Source organism: Eulemur rufifrons, chromosome 8, assembly GCF_041146395.1.
Source record: "Eulemur rufifrons isolate Redbay chromosome 8, OSU_ERuf_1, whole genome shotgun sequence".
Classification (NCBI taxonomy): Eukaryota; Metazoa; Chordata; class Mammalia; order Primates; family Lemuridae; genus Eulemur; species Eulemur rufifrons.
In genome coordinates, this window is record NC_090990.1 from 51,143,127 (window position 1) to 51,168,768 (window position 25,642).

Genomic DNA, 25,642 nt, shown 5'->3' on the forward strand with positions numbered 1-25,642 from the left:
GGGATTACAGGTGTGAGCCACCACACTTTGTTTTTTAATACACCCACACACTTAGCCTATACATGCTACTAAACTGTATTTCAAGTTTCATATTAAATATACATAATTTTATTTATTTTCCAATAATATTAATATTCATTTCACATTTATGTGAAACTGAACCAGAATCTCAACTACATTTTTAACTGTTCACATTTCAACTGTTCACAAAACTAGCAGTTTGCCCTCAGTTTTTTTCTCCTGGCTTTACTGAAATATAACTAACAAAATATATAATTTTAAATTTTCTTCTAATGATAAAAGGTCATTTTGACTGCATGCAACTCCTTAGCTTTTGCACTGAGTTTAATTTTTTTTTCTTTGAAGAAAGAAAGCATAATGTAGGTAAACCAACAAGTAGGCATTAGAAGTGTCTTGGGGGGCAGGGGTGTTACTGGTCCCCTTCAGAAACAGCCACATACCTAAAAAAAAGTAGTGGCCCAGGATTTAGAAGCCCAGTGTATTATATCACCTCACCACTGTTTCATTATGCCAGACTTAGCTCCTGTGAGGGAAAGCTGAGTAGGTATTAAGGCTTCTTCCAGTTGTGACAAGTATTAGACCAGGTTGAAAAGCAGAGACTTTATTTTACCCAGGCTAAAACACATAACAGGAACCTTAGGCCTTAGAACTTCCCTCCAACTCTAAATTACCCTCCTTTCTGGCTAAGTTATTCTTTTACCCGCAAGTTATTAAGAAAAGATAATAAGCTGCTGCACTGGACCATGATGATTCTCTGATTGTCAGTTTTTGCAGAAGTAAAAAGAGGAATAAAAAGCCCACCCTGCAGGGTTGTTATCAGAATTAAGAAATGTATGCACACAATGCCTCACAGGGAGGGAGTCTGATTCAATAAATGATGTCTGCTACTGTATATAATCGCTACTTTTTAATTTTTTTTAATCAGTGACCTAGGAGTGGAGAGTAATCACAATCATTTGGCAAGGACCTCAAATAAACCTCTCCAGAAGCCTAAACTCCTTCCCTCCTTTAGCTCTAAACATCTCCCCTGCTTTCAGCGTAGAATTCTGACATCCATGAAGTCCCAACCATGTGCCAGGCCCCATAGCACTTCAGGGCACGAAGCTAAGGATGTTTTAATCAGGCGTGCTGATGATGGAGGAGCAAACCACGGCAATAACAAAGTACTGCCTTGTATGTAGAGTACTTTATAGCGTACAAAGTGCTTCTGCATACATCGTGTCATTTGATTTCCACCACAACCCTGGGAGATGGAACGATCAGGTCTTAGTCCCAGAAGACAATGAGTGACTTACTTTACATTACACAGATAATATATGGGAGACTTGAGTCTACATGCTCCAAGCCCAAGGCTATCTACACTGAACATTAAATTTTATTCAGAAAAATGCTCCCAAATATATACTGTAGTCTCATTTGGGGCCATAATAACTATATTTGTAGGATATTAAAATAAGTCTTATGGACATGATTCCATTCATATAAAATTCAGAAATAGAAAAATAATTGTCATGGGATTTTTTTTAACCTTTCCCTAAGTATTCAGCCTATCTCTGGAGAAAGCCAGTCCATGGTACAAGCAGCCTGTGGCATTCCTCTGCTTTGCCACAGGAATAGATGTTTGGCTGCAACAGAAGCAGCAGTAGCCATTTGAAAGTACAGCTACAGGATAAATAGGACCCAAGCAGTCCCTGCAGTACAAAGGAGCCCACTCTCCCTGCCACAAAGATGGAACTAAAAAAACAAAACAAAACAAAACAAAAGCTACTGCTTATTAAGTTCCTACTATGTACCAAGCTCAAAAATGTTAAGTAACTTACCCCAAATTATCCAGCTAGTAAGTGTCTGTTCAGCTCCATAACCTACAGTCTTTTCATCTGGGGCAGGCAACATGTTCTCTATTTTTTTTCCCTGATGGCTTCACATGGTTACTGATCAGTGACTCAAAAAGCAGGAGTTTCAATTATGACTCTGCCATTAACTTTCTGTAAAGCCATGATAAAGTCATTGAACCTCTATGAACCTACATCTGCATTATAAATGCAGAAAACAGTCTGCTCCCTCTGCCTCTTTTTTTTTTTTTTTCTTTCTTTTTGAGATAGAGTCTCGCTCTGTTGCCCAGGCTAGAGTGCCATGGCGTCAGCCTAGCTCACAGCAACCTCAAACTCCTGGGCTCAAGCGATCCTACTGCCTCAGCCTCCTGAGTAGCTGGGACTACAGGCATGCGCCACCATGCCCAGCTAATTTTTTCTATATATATTTTAGTTGGCCAGATAATTTCTTTCTATTTTTTTAGTAGAGATGGGGTCTCGCTCTTGCTCAGGCTGGTCTCGAACTCCTGACTTTGAACAATCCACCCGCCTCGGCCTCCCATAGTGCTAGGATTACAGGTGTGAGCCACCACGCCCGGCCTCCCTCTGCTTCTTGTGAGGATCAACTGAGAGAATGAAATGCAGACACGTTAAATACATACAAAATTTACATATAGAAGAGATTATTCACTTAAACTTCCACCACTGTTATCTCCTGATGGTAGATTTGCAAGCAAATGTTTTATTCTCCCTAAGACAGGAAATACAGAAGGCACAGTGAAGGTGAACATATACTTTGTTAATCAGGGAAAAAAAGGTTAAAACAAAACAAAACTTCTGCCTCTGGAGAAAGCTCTCATAAAGAGCCCCTGTGAAGAGCATGACCTTGCCTGGCCATTGTGTGGTTCACAGAACTAAATGGGCTCGCTGACAAAAGGCCCACAATCTTCCATCTTGGCTGAGTAGTGGTTGTGATTACAGATTTAACATACAAAGATGCTTTCTTAGGCTTTTCTTCTGTTTTGAATGAAGTCTCTAGTTCTACAGGTGCTGATGGTGTAATGTAAACACCACAGGCCAATACTTAACCCAGGTGAAAAGAATGTCACATAATCAAAGGGAGAGGGCAAAGGTTATATGGACCTACCACTTCCAATAACTAGGCATTTGGTTTGAGTAAGATTTTAAGTTAAATAACAATATTTGGGGGAAAAAAAGCTTAATTTAAAAAATGTGTACTTTAGTAGCTCAGGTTAAGGAAATTAAGAGAGAAAGGGAGTATCTGAGTAAGATTAGGCGCTGAAACCACAAAATCAATAACAAGACTAAAATCTAGTCCAGGGATGCAATCAGATTTTGTCTCTTGTACTACCTCTGATTGACTGATTCTGGACCACTGTCTTGATAAACAGTCTGAGGCTATGTCTAGGCTTAGCGCTAAAGTGCTGTGACTAGTCAGCAATGTCTACAATGAGCATAGAGTAACTTCAGCACCAATTCACCAACCCTAATCCAGTGAGAAGTATGGAATAATTTCAGTGTGCACTTGAGTCTTAGATGCAACCATTCTTACTTCCAGGAAATTTGCTAAGCAAAAACACATCAACTATTTGAGATCTGAACTAAAATCCAAAGTGTGACTGAGACATTTTCTTAGTATTTTGATACCTGTCTGCTTAGTATGAAGTCTGAAAGTAAACAAACCACTTAGTCTTAGGATATCATGGTCAAGAAAAAAGATTAATAAGTATTCTATTTTGTAAATTCTTTCCTTGAAAAATTATTGAGAAAAACTTACTTTCCTTTTCTGAAAATAAACTGCTAGCAAACTTGCTCAGGCACAAAGATAAAGTCAGTGGTGCAGATGATCTGCATGGTTCTTCTTCTACCTTAGGAAAACTAGGTGGGTTCAGCGGTCCTGGGTTCAACAGTCCTGGGTTACCCACCCTTACCCTCTGCATTGCTGCAACCATTTTCCACAACCTTTCCTGCTCTGCCCCCTGCTCTTCGCTTAGACAAGAAATTGGAGCCCAGATAGCTGCACTACCTCTCAGCTCACTAGGCTGTACCACTTATACAGAACCTACATGTCATGTTAAAACTGTAATTCCAAAGTACCAACTAGGTCACTTGCTCTTATTTAAAAAGGCATATCCTCAAAGGTAAGAGGGGCTGAAAACATTACAGTGCCAGTCAAATAGTACACAGGCAAAGAGAAAGATCTATTCATTCATAACTAAAGAATAATTGAACTCACTTGCTTTACGTATGAGAACATCAAGAGCCAGAAAATAGAAGGAATCTGCCTCTATGTGGAGAGAATAATTCAGGGTCTGAAAATCAATCTGTATGGAGCACAGTGACCCAGAAAAGATTAGTAACTCTGAACAGGCTAACCCAACAGCCTAAAATTTCTTCATTATTTAGTCAGCAATGCTTACTAAGAGACACCTCCAGGCAGATGATTTGTCCAGCAACTTTTCCTGTAACTCCTCTGAGCCACATAATTTAGCCAGTAATATAATGAAGACATTATACAGTGTCCCCGTGCCTACAGTACCAGCCTTGTGAGATCCACAGCAAGGGGTCTGTTCTTCTAGCCCTACGTGAGAACACCTAGCAGGGTGTGCTGCAAGCAGGCCAAGTTCCAACTATGCGACTCTGAATTGCTGACTTTGTACTAAAAATATTCCCTTCTGGAGGTAGCAACTATTAAGAATAAGTTTAAAGGCAATCTAAACTAACACTTTGGAAAGTTATCAGTCAAGTGGTGTACACTCCACCTTTATCTATGTTAACCAGATATCTTTTGTTAACAGTAAGTTGGCTTTTGCATGATACATAGTTTAAAAAAAAGATAACATGATAAGTTAGAAGATACATGTTTAAAAAACATAGTGCTGAATATGTTGGTTCCTTGGTTTCCAGTAAATCCAGGACTTTATGCCAAAGCCTTGTACTATGTGCTCACTGGGACAAGTTGTTCAATTGGAACTTGTCTTCCAATTTTTATTTAACTAATTTATTTTCATCTTTGGCTTAAAGTCTATGTCAGCCCCATCAACCTCTATGTCCGACTCCCATCTCTCTGGGGAGCTGACCTCACAGAGCCCTCCTGTTAGATTCCTGTCCTAACAGAGGCAAGTTTACCCCCCTCTGCCTACTAAGGTTAACAGTGGGACTTTGAGAAAAATAATTTGGATCTGATTTTGCTTCAAATTGCATCCTGGGTCAAGAGTTAGCAACTTTAAATAGTGAGAACAAATTTGATTTGTCTCAAGTTTCCAGTTATTTTTATCTTTAGTAGTCTTCACAAGATAGTCATCATTTATAGAAAAACTTTTTCTTACTGTTTCAAATTATAGAAAGATGAATAATCCGAAAAGTCTCCCTCCCTTTCCTGTTCTACTTATTCTGCTCCCACAAATGCACAAAAATTGGTGATTATTTTATTAGATTATATTCTTCCAGAGTTTATTTAAATAAATGAACAAAGCATATGTGTGTATATATTCTTATTTTTCTCTTATTTTACCCAAAAGGTAGCATATCATATGCACTGTTGTGCACTGTGTTTTTTCATTTAACCATTTATCTTGGAGATCTTTTCATTCAAAACACAGAGCACTTCATTGGTGGCCATGGGTCAGAAACGCCGGAAGTAAAACAGATGAGAGCAGTTTACCAGCACTGATTATCAAGGAGCACTGGGTGCTAGCAGTGAGAACAGCTGCCTAGTGCCCACACTGGCATGCCTTTTACTCCTCGGAAACTCTGCCTCGATCCCAGAAAGGGCCCTACCCAGAGAACATTTTATATCTAACCTAATCAATTTTACACATAGCAAAGCAGGGTGTGAGAGCAGAAAGGACTTATCCAAAGTTAGTGGTTAGGGACAGAATAGAAGGTTGCTGGTATTCTTCATTCTGGCCCCAAATTCTCCCCACTGTACCACTTACATAAACTTTTAAGGACTTGCAGAGTTAATTTCAAATTCTTGTACACAGCACTGGTTCTAACTTAGAAGGCAGCAGGGTCTGGTGTGGTGGAAAGGTCAAGAGTACTAACTTAGGGCCAGACGCGGTGGCTCACGCCTGTAATCCTAGCACTCTGGGAGGCCGAGGCAGGAGGATCTCTCAAGGTCAGGAGTTCGAGACCAGCCTGAGCAAGAGAGAGACCCCGTCTCTACTAAAAATAGAAAGAAATGATCTGGACAGCTAAAAATATACATATAAAAAAAAATTAGCCGGGCATGGTGGCACATGCCTGTAGTCCCAGCTACTGGGGAGGCTGAGGCAGTAGGATTGCTTAAGCCCAGGAGTTTGAGGTTGCTGTGAGCTAGGCTGACGCCACGGCACTCACTCTAGCCCGGGCAACAGAGCAAGACTCTGCCTCAAAAAAAAAAAAAAAGTACTAACTTAGAATCAGGAAATGTGGGTTCTAGTCCCGAACCCTCTCTGAGCCCCAGTTTCCTCATCTGTGAAATAAGAGGCTTGAACCAGATACTCTCTAAGGTCTCCAGGATCTTTGACTTCCACCTTCTAACCATACTAAAAAGTCTGGTCTTTGCAGTTGTGCCTGTGCTTATGTAACTGTTAGTTCCACCCAGAATGTACCTTTTGTTTCTCTTCCTCCACATTTCCCAAGGCCCACCTTGACTTTTCCTGGTATTCACCTATTCAGAAAATGCTAAACACTCTCACTTCAGGACTTAGAACCTGCTCTTTCCTCAATCTAGATTATTCTCCCTCCCAAGAGCCATATGAATTGGTCCTCTTTGCCCATTCAGTTGAGGGTCTGCTGAAATGAACCTCATTAAGACAACTTCCCTACCCATCTTATCTAAAATACCACTTCCCCATCATTCTCCCCATGTTGTTTCTCTTCACAGTTCTTACCATACATAATTTATGTGTTGTCTATCTCACCCTATTGGAATGCGGGCTCCATTAAAGCAGGGACAGTTGTTTTATTTTTTTTTTTTAACTTAGAACAACACCTGATACATGATAAGGAATGAGGAGAAACACAGCTCTGAAAAACAGACACTGAAAATAAACCTACTTACTAGAAAACTCGTAGCTGAAATCTTGCCACATATCCCAACTCTGTAATGTGAACCCTTTTTGCCAGGGCTTCAGACAAACAGGTCACTGGCCATTATGAAACTGAATCTTCTAAAGAAAGAAACTTCAAACCTCTATGGGCCTCTGGCCACCTGAGGTCATCTAGGCTTCCACTCATCGTTTCCAGGCTGGTTTTTAATAAAAGCAAACCATCCATCCACCTCTCTAAGTTATATCTCTAAACTCCCCAAATTTGTTGCCTTTGGTGGACAAGAAAACCAATAACTACCTCCACTAAACAGCCAATATTGATATTCAAACCACACCAATTTTTCCTAACCTGAATTATTTATAGTATTTACTGATGGGCATGCACTTTAGTGCTAGATCTTACACCATCTCGGTCTCATGCCAAATGTCTTCCTTATGTGGCAAAGATTATGTCATCTTTCTCACATATTCCTAAGGGAAATGAACACAGGACTTTCTTAGCATAGAAAGATGCCAGCAATACTAAATTGATTTGAACTTAAAATGCAACTGAACTGACTTGTTTCATAAGTGCACAAGGAATTTAGGAACACAGTCAAACTTAGAACTATCACTTCCTAAGTTTCAAATTTAATTCATAACCTACCAAAACAGTACTACTATTCACATCACCTATATTTTAATTTTGTTTGTAGGCAAAACTCCATAAGGCATTCCACCTAACCCCAACGAAGAGAGAGAACTGATCCACTTCCATTTTGTACCCCATGATGTGCCAAAAACACTTCTCCCATAGAACTTTTAACAGTATATTACTTTTATGTTGACACGTCTGCTCCCCAGGAAGACTGTATGGTCTTCAAAGGTAAGAATACCACTTAATTCATCACTTTTTATCACCTGGGCCTAACACAGTGAAACACACAATAGCACTTAATAACTAAATGAGAATATTGAGAGAAAGAGCATATTACGGAGGAGAGAACGTTAAGAAAAAAAGCATGGAATTGTAAGATAGCCAGTGTGTCCATTTGTACCCCAAGAAATATAAGAACTATATTAATTAGTAATAAGAGTGAGGATAAACATCAAAACACTGATGGGGTACAACTACAAAGCAATGAGTTCAGCTTCCAAAATTAATTAGCATTCCAACTTGGAAATATTTAGATGAAATGACATTCTTCAGAAATAGTCTTCTAAAACAAACCTTTATTAACCTTTGCCTGACACTTTCATTGGAAAAACAAAAAGACTACTCAAATTCCACTTCTCTGCTTAAAAACGGAGGAAAATCTAAATCTCATTCTAATATAGGTGGCAAAGTAACTTTTTACACCATGAATAAACATTCTCAATTACACTGAAGCCCTCTAAGCTGAATAGGAGTTACTGAACTTTGAAATACACATGAATTATCCTATAACTTCTATTTAAATTATCATCACTCTGGAATGAAGAAATGTCTCCTGTGGTCAATTCTTTCAAGTAACTGCAGCTATCAGTCAAAATTTCAATTAATGAAAATTCCATCTTTGCTAAGTCTATAGAATACCTAACTGCATTAATTCTTCCAACGGTCTCAAGTACAGACTGGCCTCAAGATTTGGAACCATGTTTCCTGCCAGGAGGGGGCTGGTCATTTTTCACCACATTCCTGCTCCGAAGCTGCAGAGTGAGGGGTGCTTCTGCCAGAGTCTGCTAGAAGGAGGCAGAACACTATAGAGAGTCTGTGGCCTTTGGAGTTAAGGTTTGGGTTTAAATCTTTACTCTGTTGCCCACCAACAGTATGACTTTAGACAAGTTATTTAGCCTCTCTGAACTTCTACTTCCACATTAGTAAAACAGGAATAATTCAAACTTTCTAGAGCTGTTACAAAGACTACATTATATTACATATATAGGTGCCTAGCACATAATAGGGACTCAATAAATGTCAGTGTCTCATCCCATTTTTCTTGTAGCCACAAAATACTTATTCTACACTCTTCGTTAGAGCAACAGCTCTGTTTCCTGCTTTGGAGCCATTTTTAGGCCTGCTGGCAGTCAGGGCACAGTTCATTAAAACATTTACACACGTGATGGTCTGTAGCACTTCATTAAAAGAAAGAGGTCTTGATGGAATAAAAAAGAAAAGCTTCATAAGCTGTCAGTCTCCTGTCTTGGTTCAAGAACAATTTCTTAAGGGTCTAAACGCTCTCAAAAATCTTTTCTGTATTTTAGCTCCCACAGACTTGTGGGAATCATCACTGTCATTAGAATAACTAACTAATACATTTATTCTGAAGAAGCTACTAGCCAGGGAAATCGTTAGGAGGAATCTTAGTACAGAAATCCTTGACAGAATTCTAGGAAAAATTTAGTTTGCAAAATTGTAAATTCTAACAATTACAAAATCCATTTTTCTCCTATGAATATGGGCTTGTTTCAGAGAGAAATTCTTCTCTGGATTTATTTAGTTACTCTAGTCCAGATTTATTTAGCTAAACATTTATAGAAAATTTTTAACTACTATAATAGTTGTTATTTATATAGTTAAGTCACCACACGGTGCTAAATATCTCCTGAGGAGAAAAACCAGTATAGGAGTTAAACCAGATGACAAATGTACACCAGAACAGAGAACTTCTAGTAATGCCTAGCATTTTGTTTAGGGTTGGGTGAATTTTACTATTTCAGGATTTTTTATTTCTCAAGGATAGTTTGCTACTATTTCTATTTTATAATTGAGCAGCAATGTAAAAATTCCTTTCCTCTATCCTTCTGGTACGTAAGAAAAGGACAGTAGTTGGCAAGCACTATTTTTATGTTGACAGCCAGAGCTATTTTGAGTCTGTTTAGTACTACCTAATGTTTATGCCAAGAAAACAGGTTAGCATGACATTAGCAAGCTAAAGAGTAAATTCTCAGTTTTTGGTAATTTAGTAAGCACATATCTTTTGAATAACCCAAAAGTCTAGCTTTTGGTCATAAATAATAATGCAATTCATCAACATAAGCCATTAAACCATAATTAGAAAGTCCTACCTTTTGTGCATCTCCTGTGAAATACGCAATGGCCAGGGTGGGCAGAATCATGAACAGTGCATTATAATAGAGCAGACCATACTTTCCCAGCTCCTAGAATAGTAAATAATTAGGTGTTTCATTTAGTTCTAGCAGATAGATGTATACAACCATGTACAGAGTACTACCCCAATTATACATACATACACACACACACACCCTCTTCAACATACACAGTAAATTAGTTAAGTCAGAAGTTATGTAAACATGAAGAAATAACCTAAACTTTCAAGAGACCAAAAATAAAGGCAAGTTTATAAGATTTTAAACTTATTTGAAATAAATTCCTCAAATGCTTAAGATCAGAGAAATAACAATGACATCAACTGCCTGCCTCAAAACAGCAAGGAGGGAAGAAGTTCTTTTGAACACACACACACACCTAGGTAGAAACACATCCCTGAAGCCTTTCTCTTTTCATAATTCAATCAAGAGTCATCAAGCTAGTCTGGGCTTTTCAGATGCAAAACACAGTGTCATTAAAGAGAGATGGATGTATTAGATCCAGATACACAGACTCAGATCTAGACCAAAACAGCACACCCCAGTGAAGATTAAGATTACTTATAACTACAACTCTCAAAACACAGTATGACTAGTTGTGGCCTTAGCTACTGGGGAGCAACAACACATCTTCAAACATAGGGAGCCTGTAAGAACTCTTGGGTCCACCTTTGATTCACACACTTCTAGGATGTTCAGCAGGAAGTAGAGTCATCTAAAAAATACATCAGGTTTTAAAGGGTGGGGGGGTGGATGGTGGAGGAGTACTAAGTATCACTGAATGATGTAAAAAGTGAAACTATTTTCTCAAAAGCAGCTTTGAAAAAAACTGGAAACAAATATCCAACAACAGAAAACTAGCTGAGTAGACTATAATACAGCTGTACAATAAAACATTACACTGCCACTATTAATAAAAATGTTTAATAATGCTGATTGACTTGGAAAGGTGTTCACAAAACAGTACTAAATGAAAACTGTAAGTTAGAAATTATTATATATCATCCCTCTTTTGTTTAAGTTTTTTTTTTTTCCAAAGAGACGGGTCTGGCTCTCTTGCCCAGGCTGGAATATAGTGGTATGATCATAGCTCTCTGTAACCTCGAATTCCTGGGCTCCAGTGATCCCTCTTCCTTAGGTTGCTAAGTAGCTAAGACTACAGGGGCACACCATCAAGCCCAGCCAATTGTTTAAAAAAAAATTTTATAGAGATGGGGTCTCACTTTGTTGCCCAGGCTGGTCTCGAACTCCAGGCCTCAAGCAATCCTCCCGCCTCAGCCTCCCAAAGTGCTGGGATTACAGGCGTGAACCACTGCACCCAGTCTAAAATTTTTACATAAAGATAAGTGTGGATGCACACACATACAATAAAGCATATCTGGAAGAATTAAGGGAGATTTATATTTTCTTCCTCTTGCTTATCTATGTTTTCTACTACTTCTATCATAAACATGTATTATTTTATGTGTTTAAGTTAAAAATGTTTTAAATTCAATAGCTACATTCAGGTCTAAAATGCAGTACAAAGCCTTTATGCCATATGATTCATGCTAAAAGGACCATGATTATAAGCAGTTCTGAAATTATAGGTAATAAAACTCCTGACTTATTAAAAGCATCTCAGTGTGGCCATACTGGATACACCAAATGACTGCTTGCTTATGGTCACCACAAACATCAGTGAAAAGGTGTGCCTCGTTTGTAAGGCAGCAAGAAAAAAGCCAACCTGGGACAACCTCCTAAGGATGGGAGCTCAGTCAGCCAGAGACATGAGTGTTATTCAGGAAATAGAGGACGTGCATGCAAACGCACACACAGACACATATCCTTCAGATAAACGACAAAAAACCTAAATGCCAAAACTGCTCTATTTTTCTTTTCACATTTTAACTGTTTTGAATATCTTTCTCCCTGCCTTCTTAAACACAGTACACTAAAATTTGACTCAGAGCACCATCATAAACAAGCATTGTCTTATGATGCATCATTATGCATCATAAACATGCATTATGTTTATGTATTATGCTCTTATACAATGTTGCCCTTACTGATAGCCCCTACATCATTTCTTTTTCAGTAATTGTCTTTTATAGTTTTCCTGTTGTTTCTGTTGTTGTTAGCTGACCTTTTATATTGCAGGTAAGCCTCTCTGGCTCTACATAGAATTCTACCTTCTAGTCTGTTGCTTCTAATCTATGAACTAGGAAAAGCAGATCGATAAGCTCAAAAGTTCTAAAATGAATAAGTCATAAGTCATCTCTGAGTAAGGAACTAAAGGGCTCTCCTAGGAATAAAATACTCAGAAATCCTCTCTATTTTTTCTCTAGGTTCTAGGATGTACTCTGGATTGTGCTGTCCAATATGGTAGTCACTAGCCCTACATGTAGCTATTTAAATTTGATTATAATTACATAAAATTCCTGATTCAGTCCCTCAGTTGTACCAGTCATTTTTCAAGTGCTCAATAGCCACACATGGCTAGTAACCACTGTTAAGAGACAACAGAGATACAGAAGATTTCTATCACAGAAAATTTTATTGAACAGTGCTGTTTTAGACAGCTGAAGCTGCTACACAAAATGTTATTAATAGCACCTATTTTCCAAAGCAGCAAACAGGCTGACGGAAAAAACAGAGTAAGACCAAATTTCTAACGCTCCTTTTTTCCTAGCTACTTTTAAAAGTTATAAATTTTTGCTAGCAGCTTCCATTAAAATGCAACCAACATACAGATTCATCAAGGCAAATAAATGGAGGACAAGACATAAAAGGTATATTTAAAAGAACCGTGCTAAAAACAAATCTACACTATTCCTAGTTCTTCTATGATATCCCCCCAAAAATTCTCTGAAAATAATGAAACCTCCGGGATGGACATACAATCCAAAATTCTTTTCAGGAGGAGAAGAAGGCAAAGCACCTGGTCAAGACAACACCAGCTCAAAATATTACTACTTTCAAGTAGGTGTAGGGCACTTGTATTTATTTGTTATCTGAGCTCCCAAAAAGGACATGAAGCAGTTTCAGAAATACTGTACGTTAATAGAAGAGACTAAAAACTAAGCAAATAAGGTCATTTGACTGAAGAGAAAATACAGGTAGGAAAATAAGATATAAGTCATGGTCAGTCACAAGATTTAATTATGAGATAAAAATGTACCAGCTGCTCAGGAAAAACTATGATGACATTTAAGACAAATATCTCATATTGGTCCTCATATAGGATACATTATGATATCAAGGACAATTCCTTCAATAACAACCCTAGGATATATAAAGCTAAGTTGCATTTAACTGTATCTTACAGTAATGTAATCTCATAACATAATGCACCAAAAACAATGTGATTCAAATACTCAGCTTTCTGATGTTCTGGCTTAATCTAAAATAAAATTGAATGTGTCTATTTCCAAAGTATATAGTAAACAAAAAATATCTTGTAACGCCTTTGTGTGTTTGCTGCAAGTAAAGGGCAAAGAGCCAGGTATACAAAGTTCACGTGTATGAGATCTAGGCCAGAGAACTCAGTGTTGCCCCTGAGAGAGAGATCCTAATGCTCCCTAAACTTTCCCATTATTTAAAGCAAACAAACAAAGGCCATCTTTGTTTTGCAGCCCCTTCCAACCTTCCAACACTCACTTCTCTTCAAGCCTATCCAAAGATTTCCAGATATTTTTCTTTCTCCTCCCAGGTCTCTCACCAAGTCCTCTAGAACAGCAGTCCCCAACCTTTTTGGCACCAGGGACTGGTTTCATGGAAGACAATTTTTCCACTGACAGAAGAGGTTGGGGGATTGGGTCAGGCAGTGATGCGCAGCCCAGTTCCTAACAGGCCGAGGACCAGTACCAGGCCTCGGCCTGCGATTTGGGGACCACGGCTCGAGAAAACAGCCATGAACACAACACTTTCCTCTAATGAACACCCCTTCCTTTCCCTAACACATTCTGTCAATATTCAAACAATCTCCTCCATAAAAGCCAACAATAAAATCTAACTGCTAATTAATTAATTAAAAAATAAAGTTTCTTTTGAAAGCAACAAAGTATAGGCATTTTACCCTCTAACAGTCCCCATGTTTTTCTCATCCCTCCTAAGTTTTTTCTTTATTCCCCAGTTCTTCACTGATGAATTGACATTGCTATTCTCAACATCAGTATATATTTGTTAAAGAAGCTTTAAATTGCTACCTACTTTTGAATCTAATTTTTGTTTTACGTATGCACCATTTGCTGCCGTCAGGACATCATTTATCAGAATAAAAACATATCCTTCCAGATCAAATGCCAAGTCAGAGCTGCAAAACATATGCAATACTTTTTTAGAACAACTTGCATTTAAAGAACATGCATTTAATTTTAAAAAGGTCTGTACTACAATATTTACAAGAACATATTCTTATTTAGGTAAGTGAACATTAGGCATTTTATCAGCTACTAGCAATTTTTGATTCCTGGTCACAATCTGCAGTTTGATATTCAATAAGAGGTTCTTCAGAAATGAGAAGCACTAACACTTAAACACATCATTGGCAATAATCAATCGTGTCAGTTAATAGCACACTGCTCTGAATTCTAAGTCAGATAACAAGCAACCAAATTTACCATTACTGTACATCTCTGAAGCAGACAGAAGGTATCAGAGCTCAATTTCGCAGCAAAGGAAACCAAAAGGATGAAGCTGTCAACATATCATTTTCCAAAGGTTCACACAAAAGGTACAACTGTTCTGCACAGGTAGTTGAGCCCAGTGGAATTTCTTAAGTGTGGATCATGGTTAGTTCTGAGATCAAGCTAGAATAGTATCTAACCACATATTAATAGAACTCAAATACTTAAATAATTGCTCAATGACCCTATGAGGTATAACTATGGGGATTAGGGAAACTGACAAGATAAGAACTTAGTAAAATTAATAAATAAAAATCTGAGAAAAGCATGCCTTCAGCATGCTTCGGCACCCTAGCTAAAACAGTGGCCCCATATTCTATGATGTTGCAAAGATACTAAATACTTGTAGCTAAACTCCTAAATGGAACCAAGACTTCTGAGAAGCTCTCTGCCTTTGCAATTTTAGGCAGGACTAGCTTGAGGCACACCCTCTACCCTAAGCAGTCTAACAACTCTTTGATTAACTTCAGATTCCTTTCTACCAATCTCTTTCCCAAGTCAAAGGTTCTAATTAGGCAAGACTGGTCCAGATAGCAATCCTTGTCAGAAGATTCTTGCAGACCAGAGAAAGCCTCAAGAAACCCCTGTCGTATGGTACTATTTTGTATCCCATCAGTTTCAAGGAAACTCTTCAAAGACTAACTAGCAAGGCATCTCTAAAAAGAAAGGTTGGAGGCTAGTATAGAATTTTTCTCCAAGGAGGCAATATGACCTAGAGAGAAAAGTAGTCAGCTATATACCCAATTTCTAGTAACCAATTATGCCACCCTCTTTTCTTTTTCTTAGATAAAATTTCACTTAGAGAATTTGACTTATAATGCTTTTCCCCACCTACACCACAGGGATATGATGAAGGCAAATGAGCCAATCTAAGAAGCACACTGGAACTCCCCAATGGAAAATGTATGTCAGACAGAATTTGCGGCATTAGCAAATCCATGTATGCATGCCCCAGACTGAGTAAAATGTTATAGAAGGCTTCTAACAATCATCTTAATTTTCTGAATCTCTGGGTGTACATTTTTCCCAAGTATTTTAAAACTAAAACTTAAGTGGAAAAAGATTTAATAATCTAATAGAATATCTAAGTTATGAAATTTGTGATACATCTTATGTGAGGCCAATTAAAGAGATGCTATTATTCATTATTCCAAAGGCAAATGATTCATCGTCATTTTCCTCACCTCACAGAAGACACTCTTTTCTTTAGCAGCATGAAAAATAAAAGAATGCCATAAGATTTAAAAAAATCACATAGACTCGGAAGTCAGGCACAGATTCAAGTTCCAACTTTGCCATTTACTAGCTATGTGACTTTCAGCAAGTTTCTGAACTTAAGTTTTAGTTTCCTCAACTATAAAATAGGAAAATTATACCCATACCTCTCAGAGTTGTTGTGAAGAACACATAATAATATGTGTAAAATGCCACACATATTGTGCGGCACATGGTATGTGCTCAGTAAGTAGAAGACAGTAACAAATCCAAAATTATATCAATTTAACTTTTAAGAATTACAAGAATCGTAATTTTGCCAGCCTTGATCTTAATATAGCCCCCAAAAATTCAACCTTTTGAAGAGCCTTTTGGCTGCTTTTCAAAGATATGATTCTTTTTAGGCCATAAAGAATTGTTATTGATAACTGATTGTTTATTATCAGTAATTATTGACAATTTCTAATGTGCTATACATAGGTCTACATCTTACCTGGCAGCTACAAAGGCTCCAATAATCATTGCAAATACAGTCATTTTAATACCCCAAGAAAAAGTCTTCCTACAAAATAAAATAATTTAAAAATATACACGTGACTTTAGTTATTCACATAGACTCATTTTATAACACAGGCAAAAAAAATGTGACTTTTTCCCTCAAAAAAAACCTATAAACAATCATATTTTAAATGTTTCTGAGAAACTGGATATTTAAAAGAACCCTTTTGATGAAGCCAAAATTCATTTTGTTATATAAATAATTATACTCAGTTTTTATTATCATTTATTAATAGTGAGTTTGAATTTCTGTAAATCAGAATTTCTTTAAATAGAGAAAAGTTACATACAAAAGGAGCTAAGACATGAACACTATTTAAAACTTTTAATACCTATGATTCTGACCCAGCCTCTCCCATTGGCAGTAGTAGGCACAGAAATTCTAGAAAGTAAATCTCATGTTCAGACAGGTTTCCAACTTCCGTTCACAACCTTCCCAACTATCGCTCCCGCAAACTCTCAATTCCAATAGCCAAGGGAGAAGGGTGCTTAAACTTCTCAAAAGTTGAAGTAGAAACAAGACAATTTTAATATCTCACATATGCTGGGCACCTCTTCAAGGTGATTAAAGTTGTTTAAAGTATAGATAAATCAGAAATTTAGCTCACTTGAGTAAAACTCCTTCAGCAAACATTGTAAACAGGATGGAGAACCTTCTTAGAACTGTAAACATTGGCAAGCTGCAAAAAAAATAATAATAATAATTAGGTAAGATAAAATTTAACTTATTTTTTTTAAACCAAGGTTTTCCATATTGGTAGTTTAAAATTACATTCATCTATTCCTTCCATTATGGAAATTCCATGCTAATTAATCTGTGATTAAACTCTTACTTATCTCTAGGAATAATTCTTATTTGAAAGCCTAAAAGTTGCTTTTAAAATACTATTTAAAGTGAGAAACATTAAATTAACTATTAAACTTTTTTATTTTACTCTACTAATTATGCAAATATCCTAAACTATAACCATGTTAGTCTTTAATAGAAAACGGCTTCTTTTTCATTTCTTCACTGGTCTGACCTCCCTTCTGATCCCCTAGACCACCCAAAAAAAATCTATGAAAATCTTACCCCATGAACTGCCTTCATTGTCCTTTTGTGGATGTAATTTTGTCTTCCTCTAAATTCCCAGAGCATTTTGCTTGCACTAATCAAACATACAGCCACTTGCAATATAGTTATTTCTGAATATATCTTATCTCACTCCAAAGTGCCTTATACTTAGCTGGCAATCAAAGATAGGGTGTCAATGAATGGATGGATGACAATGGATGAAAAAAAGCAAACTCTATACAAGCAGCACTTTCCAGCAGCAGGCCTGCAATTCTTTCCAGGTGGGTAATGAGATGGAAAAGGATGCCCCACCCATAATAAATTCGACTTGGAACTCTCCCCAGAGAGATCATATTGGTCATTCTGTCAGGTTTCTTGGTTTTGAAAAAAGGAAAAAATGAAAAATACTTTGTCTCTGAAACACAGAGATCTCCCCATTCTGTTTTACAATCATCCAATATGCCAGTGCTTTTAGCTCATGTGGAAGTAGTGAAGCCATGGGTTTCTCTTAAATAGGTTCCCTGTGTGTGTGTGTGTGTGTGTGTGTGTGGTTTTTTTTAAAGACAAGTTCTGCTCTGTCACCCAGGCTGGAGTGCAGTGGTGTGATCATAGCTCACTGTAACTTCAAACTCCTGGGCTTGAGCAATCCTCCCACCTCAGCTTCCCATGTAACTAGGACTATAAGCACATGCCACTACACCTGGCTAATTTTTAGAAAAAAATTTTTGTAGAGACAGGGTATCACTATGTTGCCCAGTCTGGTCTCAAACTCATGGCCTCAAGCGATCCTCCCACCTGGGCCTCCCAAAGTGCTAGGATTACAGGTGTGAGCCACCATGCCCGGCCTATATGTCATTTTAACATCACACATCCAATATATACTATACTCCTTAAGTGGAGAAGCCAGGAATTGGATGGTTAGAGGGTAACAAGACAATGTGGACATGGAGTAGAGAGCTACTGCTTCTTTCTAAAAGTGAATATACTACCTCTATGGTTATACTGCCATGGGTAAGATTATTATTAATATTTATATCAGGGTTCTATCTGATGTTGTTTTCACTGCTTATTGTTAAAAGAAAAACTGCACAAGTTCTCCTGCCTACCCCGATTTTGCTATGTGGAATTTGCCTAAAATATAATATTTATGAACTGTATTAAAGAACTGAAATCCCAGAAGCTTAACATATATCCCTTATTATCGCAGGTCTGGAAAAATAATGAAAATCTCCTATCACAGCATTTTATAAGACTTTTAACATCAAAGTGAGGGAGAAAAAAACAAAACATACAAAAAACTCCTTTTTCTCTTCAAAGGAAAAGAACTTAAACTAAAACCCTTTGGTGTAACCTTAATTATTTAGTAATAGAAACTTTGTGGTCCTTTCATTTTTTCCACAATCAATAAAAAAGTATAAATATTTGACATTCAAGTACAATTTTAAGAATACATTATATTAACCTCACTAGTAAAATAAAGTTATCCATACTTCAGTTTCTTTGTGCTGAACAGTCCCGTGATTTGGTTCCCAAAATATAGTAGAGGTAGTGGAAACGTCTAGAAAATTTAAAAAGGGATAACAATACTCAATAATAAAGATAGCTAAAACAAGGTCCTTTCAAACAGTAACAGTTTTGTTTACATGATCAAATTCTTTCCACTTAAAACATAAGATTAGTTCTCTTACACAATTTGACCCCAATGAAACACCCAAACACCACTGATCTTGGATAAACAGCATTACTATGTCAGAAAGAGAGAAAGTGAGGAAGACAGGGAAAGAAAAGAAACAGAAATATGAATATGATCAATGTGGTACAGAAACATCATTCGCTTTAAGGTATGAAATGTATTAGCCCAAGGCTCTAATGTCAGCAGAAAAAGGAAAGGCATTTCATCTTCATGTAGAATCAAGCAAAGGCAGAAAGAAGAATATGAAATAAACCCCAGAATAAAGAATGCAGGATACACTGGCTAGATTTGATGGATACATAAACTGCAAAACTCCCAATAAGTGTGTATTAATTAAAATAGAAGATTCCTCGGTTGGTTTGTTTTTTTTTTTTTCCTTAATTTTAAAGAGATTGTAGAGCTTCTTTAGAACATTACTACATTTATTCTTTACCTTCATTGTACCCACTTTGGATTGGGTGCTGCAATTTTTAAATATGCAAGGCACTAATAAAATATACAGTGACTGCATTTCATAAAGTAAAGTATTACTTTTTTTTTTCTTTTACCTTTCGAGGTACATTTCTGTCAAAGTCAGGAAACTTGACTACTCTGAGTGCCTTTCCCACCCACAGAACTGCTACTGTGGCCACCATCTGTAAACAGAGAACACAGATTCACTGTTCTACGTATAAAGACACACACAGAAGTTCTAACAACATAAACCACGTAATGCTGAGGATTCCAACTAACCTGGCCAAGTCCAACACATAGTGAGGAGGGAAATCTACAAAAAGGGCAAAGAAAAAAAAATAAGGTCAGAAAAACCTAAATGTAGCTCCGTTGAATTCAATTTGTACCTCGGCAACCTTTTAAAATGTATTTTGATACAAGCCACACCAACATCTGCCCCTTATCCAAGTAAAAATCTTGTGAGAAAAAGCCCTGCCGGCTGTCAGGCCACACTGCTGATTTTGTAGCCTCCAGCGGCCACTTGCCTCATCTTGTCCCATTCTACAATTTCAATCGGCTGCCTGCAACGGATTTTGCAAGGAAGTTAAGATAGATCTATACAACGGTTTCACACCTTTAAAAACAACAGCAACTTCTGCCTTAGAGTCCCAGCGACAGCAAGGGATTAATCATACATGGGCGTGAGGATGTGCACGTCCCCAGAGGCTGTCAGCGGGTGCAGGGGACACTGAAGCCCCGGACCCCGGTCCAGGCTGCGGAGGACGGAGGGCATCTCTCACTCTCCTCCCTGCTTGGCATGCACAGGAGCTCAAAAGGCACCAAGCAACTTTGCTCCATCGCTCAAAACGCTCTAAAAGGCAGGGTTTTCAGGGCGCCGCACCGAGGGCACCGCAGGCGCTGCCCCGAACGCGCCGGGCCGGCCAGAGCACCGCGCCGGGAGCGGACCCCAGCCCCAGGCCAGCGCGCCCAGCCTGCTCCGCCGCACGGGCCGCGCGCGTCAGCCTCCCGCCCTCCCCAGCGCCCGCCCAACTTTGTTCAGTTTCAACTTTGCCAGCCAAAGTCCAGGGAGCCGGCGCCCCGCCGCCGCCGCCCGCTCCTCCTCCGCGGCCTCGGCAGCCGCCGCCTCGGCCCTACCTGTAATTGGTGAGCACGCTCTTGTTCACCACCACGATCAGGAAGGAGCTCACGCCGTAAAAGCCGGCGGCCAACAGCTTCAGAAACACGGTCAGCGTTTCGGCCGGCGCCATCCCCAGCTCCTCCTCATCTCTGTGTGTGGAGGATTTCGCGGGGGCTTCTCCTTTAACCCGAGCATGCTGACGTCTATGAACTTCCGCCATGGCTGCGGCAGCGGCGCGGGCCTGTGAGCGGAGCGGCGGGCGGGCCTGGCTGCGGGGCCGAGCGGCGCGGGGGCCTGCAGTCACTGCGGCGGCTCCCAGGGGACTCGCGGGAGCAGGGTCTGCGGACTGGGCCAGCTGCGCGCTCGCGGCCTCGGCTCCCCGCAGAGCCGCCGCCCGTCCCCGCCCAGGGGCAGGGACGCCGGGGTTCACACCCTTGGAGACTTTGCTCCGGCATTGTGCAACGCTGGGTCAGAGGGCAGGGGCCGCGCCGGGCTCGGCCTGGGCAGGGATTGGTGAGGGCCTGGAGAAGGGGCAGCCGCGCCCCTGAGCCCGGGGCCGAGAGGGAGAAGCGGGGGTAACTGTTCGGGGGCACCGGAGCGTCGGGCGACAAACCACAGACGCCTAGCGACGCGGTGGGCTTGCGCCTGCGCACAAGCACGCGCTGGGTCTCTCGGCGGAGTTCCCAGTACCTGAAGCGGGGGACACTGGTGGAGGGGCTGGGGGCTAGACGGCCGTATTCTCCAGATAACTGCCGCCACAAAAGTGGAGACTCTCCACCCCTCCGTATCGAGTGGCTGGCCGAGTAGTTACGGTATGTTGCGTCTAGACTCATTTTGAATGCTCTTTTGGTCTCTCTTGCAGAAGGTCAAACAGAGCCCTTCAAAAGTATTAGATGTGGATCAACAGTAAACGCTCAACAAACATTTCATTCTACATGCTTCAGGCTTCTTACACTTTCTGAAACAATACTTTCTTTGCAGATCATGGAGAAAGTTTTTAAGAAAAATGTTGACATATCCAAAAAAGTAGCAAGATAATTAAGCACTTTGAAGTTTGGCGAAGTGCAAGGTGTTTGGAGCCTAAAAGACTTGACGTCCAATTCTAGGATTCCTAGAAATGCACTACCTCCCTAACCCCCTACCCTCCTCACCACCACCATCCCCCCAAGCTGTGTGCTCTTGGGGCCAATTAGATGACCTCTCTCCGAACCTGCATATCCCCGTCTCTATGGATGTAAAGCTAGCATAGAGCTAGTTTTCTGTAAATGGAAGCCATTATTATATAACAGAAGCAAATCATTATCAGTTTAAGCAAAGAAATTACATATCTAATTTTAATAGATTAGGAAAGAAGAACATTGAATTATTTTTCTAAATGCTTGGTCTACATCATTTTTTTATTTCTTTTTTTCTTATTTTTAAATTGTGGTAAAAATGTACGTAACAAAATTAATCACTTTAACGCAACCCACCCCCCTTTTATTTTGAGACAGGGTCTTGCTTTGTCGCTCAGGCTAAAGTACAGTGGCACGATCATAACTCACTGCTACCTCAAACTCCTGGACTGGAGTGATCCTCCCAGCTCAGCCTACCAAGTAGCTGGGACTACAGGCGCACACACGCACATCACCACCCTTTACTAATTTTTAACTTTTTTGTAGAGACAGGTCTCACTCTGTTGCCCAGGGTAGTCTCAAACTCCTGGCCCTAAGTGATCCTCTGGCTCAGCCTCCCAAAGTGCTGGGGTTACAGGTGTGTGCCACCATGACCAGTCCATTTTAACCCTTTGAGTGTACAATTCAGTGGCATTAAGTACATTCACATGTTGTGCAACCATCACCACTAATCCATCTTCAGAACTTTTTCAACATCTCAGACTGAAACTCTTTACTCATTAAACAATCACTTCCCATTCCCCACTTCACCCCTCTATCTCCCCTACCAGTGTTCTACATTCTGTCTCTGTGAATTTGACTACTTGAGATACCTCATATAAGTGGGATCATACAGTATTTGTCCTTCTGTGCCTGGCTTATTTCACTTAGCATAATGTTTTCAAGGTTCATCCACATTGTAGCCTAAGTCAGAATTTCCTTCTTTTTTTAATGCTGAATAACATTCCATTGTATATGTTTAATTGATCTATATCTTTTTAACTATTCTGGGAACACCTCTGTTCTTGGTATGTTCTTTAAGAAGAGTTCACACACAGGATGAGGTTCTTAACATGTCCTACAAAGTCTTAGGTGATGTGGCTCCTGCCCACACGTCCATGGCCACTATTCACATTTACCCCTCCCTAAGCTGCAGATAAATCAACAACATGGGTTCATGCTTCTGCCTCTTTACTCTCATATTTCTTCCATCCAGGATGCTTTTTCTCTCCTTCTCCTTACCCATCTCCTGAAGAACTCTTACTTTTCCTTTAATATTTAGGCAAAACATTGCCTCCTGTCTGGCCAACCTGCCTTCACACTTCCCCTCCCTTCACTCCACAGAATTGACATCTCTCCTTTGTGCCTCTCCCTGCCATCTTTGAATGCCCCCTTTATAGAGTGTCTGAGCCTGTTCATGCTGCTATAACAAAATACCTGAGAGTGAGCAATTTTAAAAGAACAGAAATGTATTTTTTCACAATTCTGGAGGCTGAGTGCAAGATCAAGGTGCTGGCAGATTGGTTTTCTGGTGAGGGCTGATCTCTCTGCTTCCAGATGGTGCTTTTACTACTGCATCCTCTGAAGAGGAAGAGCACTATGTCGTCACATGTCAGAAGAGACAGAATGTCAATAAAGGACAAACACTGAGTGAAGCCTCTTTTGTAAGGCATTAATCTCATTGATGAGGGCAGAGCCCTTGTGACTTAAACACCTAAAGGCTCCTCCTCTTAATAATATCACATTGGTGATTAAGTTTCAATGTATGAATTTTGGGGGGCACACTCAGACCATAGCTTAGAGGCTCTGGATTACATGTTTATATATCATTCTCTTCTACTATACAGTGAGCTGCTTGAGGACAGAAACAGGCAGGGATGCTTAACACAATTTAGATGTTTCTGTTGAATGAATCAATAAGTGATGAAACTAATAACAAGGAAAATGACCAAATTTATTCCTTGACTGCTGGGAGCAGAAGAAAAATAACAAGAAACATCCCCATGGAAAAAAAATATTATTATAAAAGTAACAATGCCCCTCATAACAAAAATAAATATATACATATACACACACACACATACATACACATATATTTTTATTCATTTTAAACATATCCAGAATAGAACCAGGAAAGAACATTGATATTCAAGCCAGACTATGCCTCTGACACTTACTAATTTTGTGACCTTGGGCAAATTACTGGGTATTACTGTGCTTCAGTTTCCCCATCTGTAAATGGGGTTAACAATAGTACCCACCTCAGAGGGTTGTGGTGACAATTAAATTTATAATAAATATAAAGTGGTTGGAACATAATAAATACTTTACAAGTGTTCATTATAATTACCATTATTATTATTATACAACCTTTATCACTTCACTTACCATTCCTTGAAGGTCTTTCTGCGACAGCCCATAAACTCTACCTCATTCTTTTCAAAGGCTGAAGAATGTTCTGTCAGTCAGGTGCATCATAATTCATGTAACCTTTCTTATGGACACTTAGGTTATTATCAGTTTTTCAGTTTATGAAAACAATCTTTGTCCATTCAACTTTGTACAGGTATAAGTTTCTAGAAGTGGAATTGTTTAGTTAAAGGCTACTTTTGAAAACATTAGTAGAATTAGCAAATTGATCTCCAAAGAGGTTATACTAATTGTATATTCCCACTAACACTGTATGAAAATGGAACCCTCTTTTATAAAGTCAGAGGGCAGCAGTGGGGAACACTGAAAGAGATCAAGTTCTACCCTGTGGAGGTATGAAATGCCAGATACAAGTTGATGCAATAAATCAATTGCAATTACACAAAATGAAAATAAATCTAAGAGTACTGATCCAGGCAACTACTGTTGTTTTTCCCAGCATGATTACGTTATTTATTAACAAATACTAAAGACCTACCACAGGCCACAAACTGTGTTGGATTTTCTCAACGCCGGTAATGATTTGGATGCTGTGGACCTTTAGTAAAATGCTATGGAGTTAAGTGGGGCACAGTGGCTCACGCCTGTAATCCTGGCCCTCTGGGAGGCTGAAGCAGGAGGATCCCTTGAGCTCAGGGGTTCAAGACTAGCCTGAGCAAGAGTGAGACCCTGTCTCTACTAAAAATAGAAAGAAATTAGCCAAACAACTAAAAATATATAGAAAAAATTAGCTGGGCATTATGGCGCATGCCTGTAGTCCCAGCTACTCGGGAAGCTGAGGCAGGATCACTTGAGCCCAGGAGTTTGAGGTTGCTGTGAGCTAGGCTGACGCCACGGCACTCTAGCCTGGGCACCAGAGTGAGAAAAAAAAAAAAATGCTATGGAGATTAATGGCATCAAGCATTCTCATTGGATGGTCATATCATAGTAGGATTTTCTCTCTTTCTCATAGTATAAGTACTTAGACTTTGGAGCAATTTTTGTTATGTTAGGTACTCAGTTACATTTCCTGACCTCAGTAATATCAGTCACAGAATTACATATGGGTGATTTATACATTATTTGGTAAAATTGAATAAATATTGAAACATACCTAAAAAAGTTGTTGAAGATTGGAAAGACTACATTAGATGTTCTCATTGAGGTACAAGTCTACTCTATTTGGAAAGATCAACTTTGTGGGTTGATAAATTTTATATCTTGCTGGGTAGAATTACGAGCAAAAAAACTCTTATTTGTAATTAAATCACGTCTTTTTATCAATACATTGCCTTTAGCCATCATGTTTTTCTATGAGGGAAAATTGATTCTGTACACTATTTTTTAACATAACTCATATTATT

General features: G+C 39.1%; 1 protein-coding gene across 1 annotated transcript in view; it reads right to left on the bottom strand.

The window, feature by feature from the left end:
• Nucleotides 1-21,085, bottom strand: part of SLC35D1 (solute carrier family 35 member D1) — a 44,933-nt gene extending 23,848 nt beyond the window's left edge. The window contains exons 1-8 of the mRNA XM_069480123.1: nucleotides 20,733-21,085; nucleotides 19,878-19,911; nucleotides 19,694-19,780; nucleotides 18,943-19,010; nucleotides 17,007-17,078; nucleotides 16,334-16,402; nucleotides 14,150-14,252; nucleotides 9,917-10,009 (exon numbers count right to left, since the gene is read on the bottom strand). Of these exons, the coding sequence (XP_069336224.1) occupies nucleotides 9,917-10,009; nucleotides 14,150-14,252; nucleotides 16,334-16,402; nucleotides 17,007-17,078; nucleotides 18,943-19,010; nucleotides 19,694-19,780; nucleotides 19,878-19,911; nucleotides 20,733-20,935 (729 nt within the window). The 5' untranslated portion in view covers nucleotides 20,936-21,085. The remainder of the gene's footprint in view (nucleotides 1-9,916; nucleotides 10,010-14,149; nucleotides 14,253-16,333; nucleotides 16,403-17,006; nucleotides 17,079-18,942; nucleotides 19,011-19,693; nucleotides 19,781-19,877; nucleotides 19,912-20,732) is intronic.
• Between the last annotated feature and the right edge of the window lie 4,557 nt (nucleotides 21,086-25,642).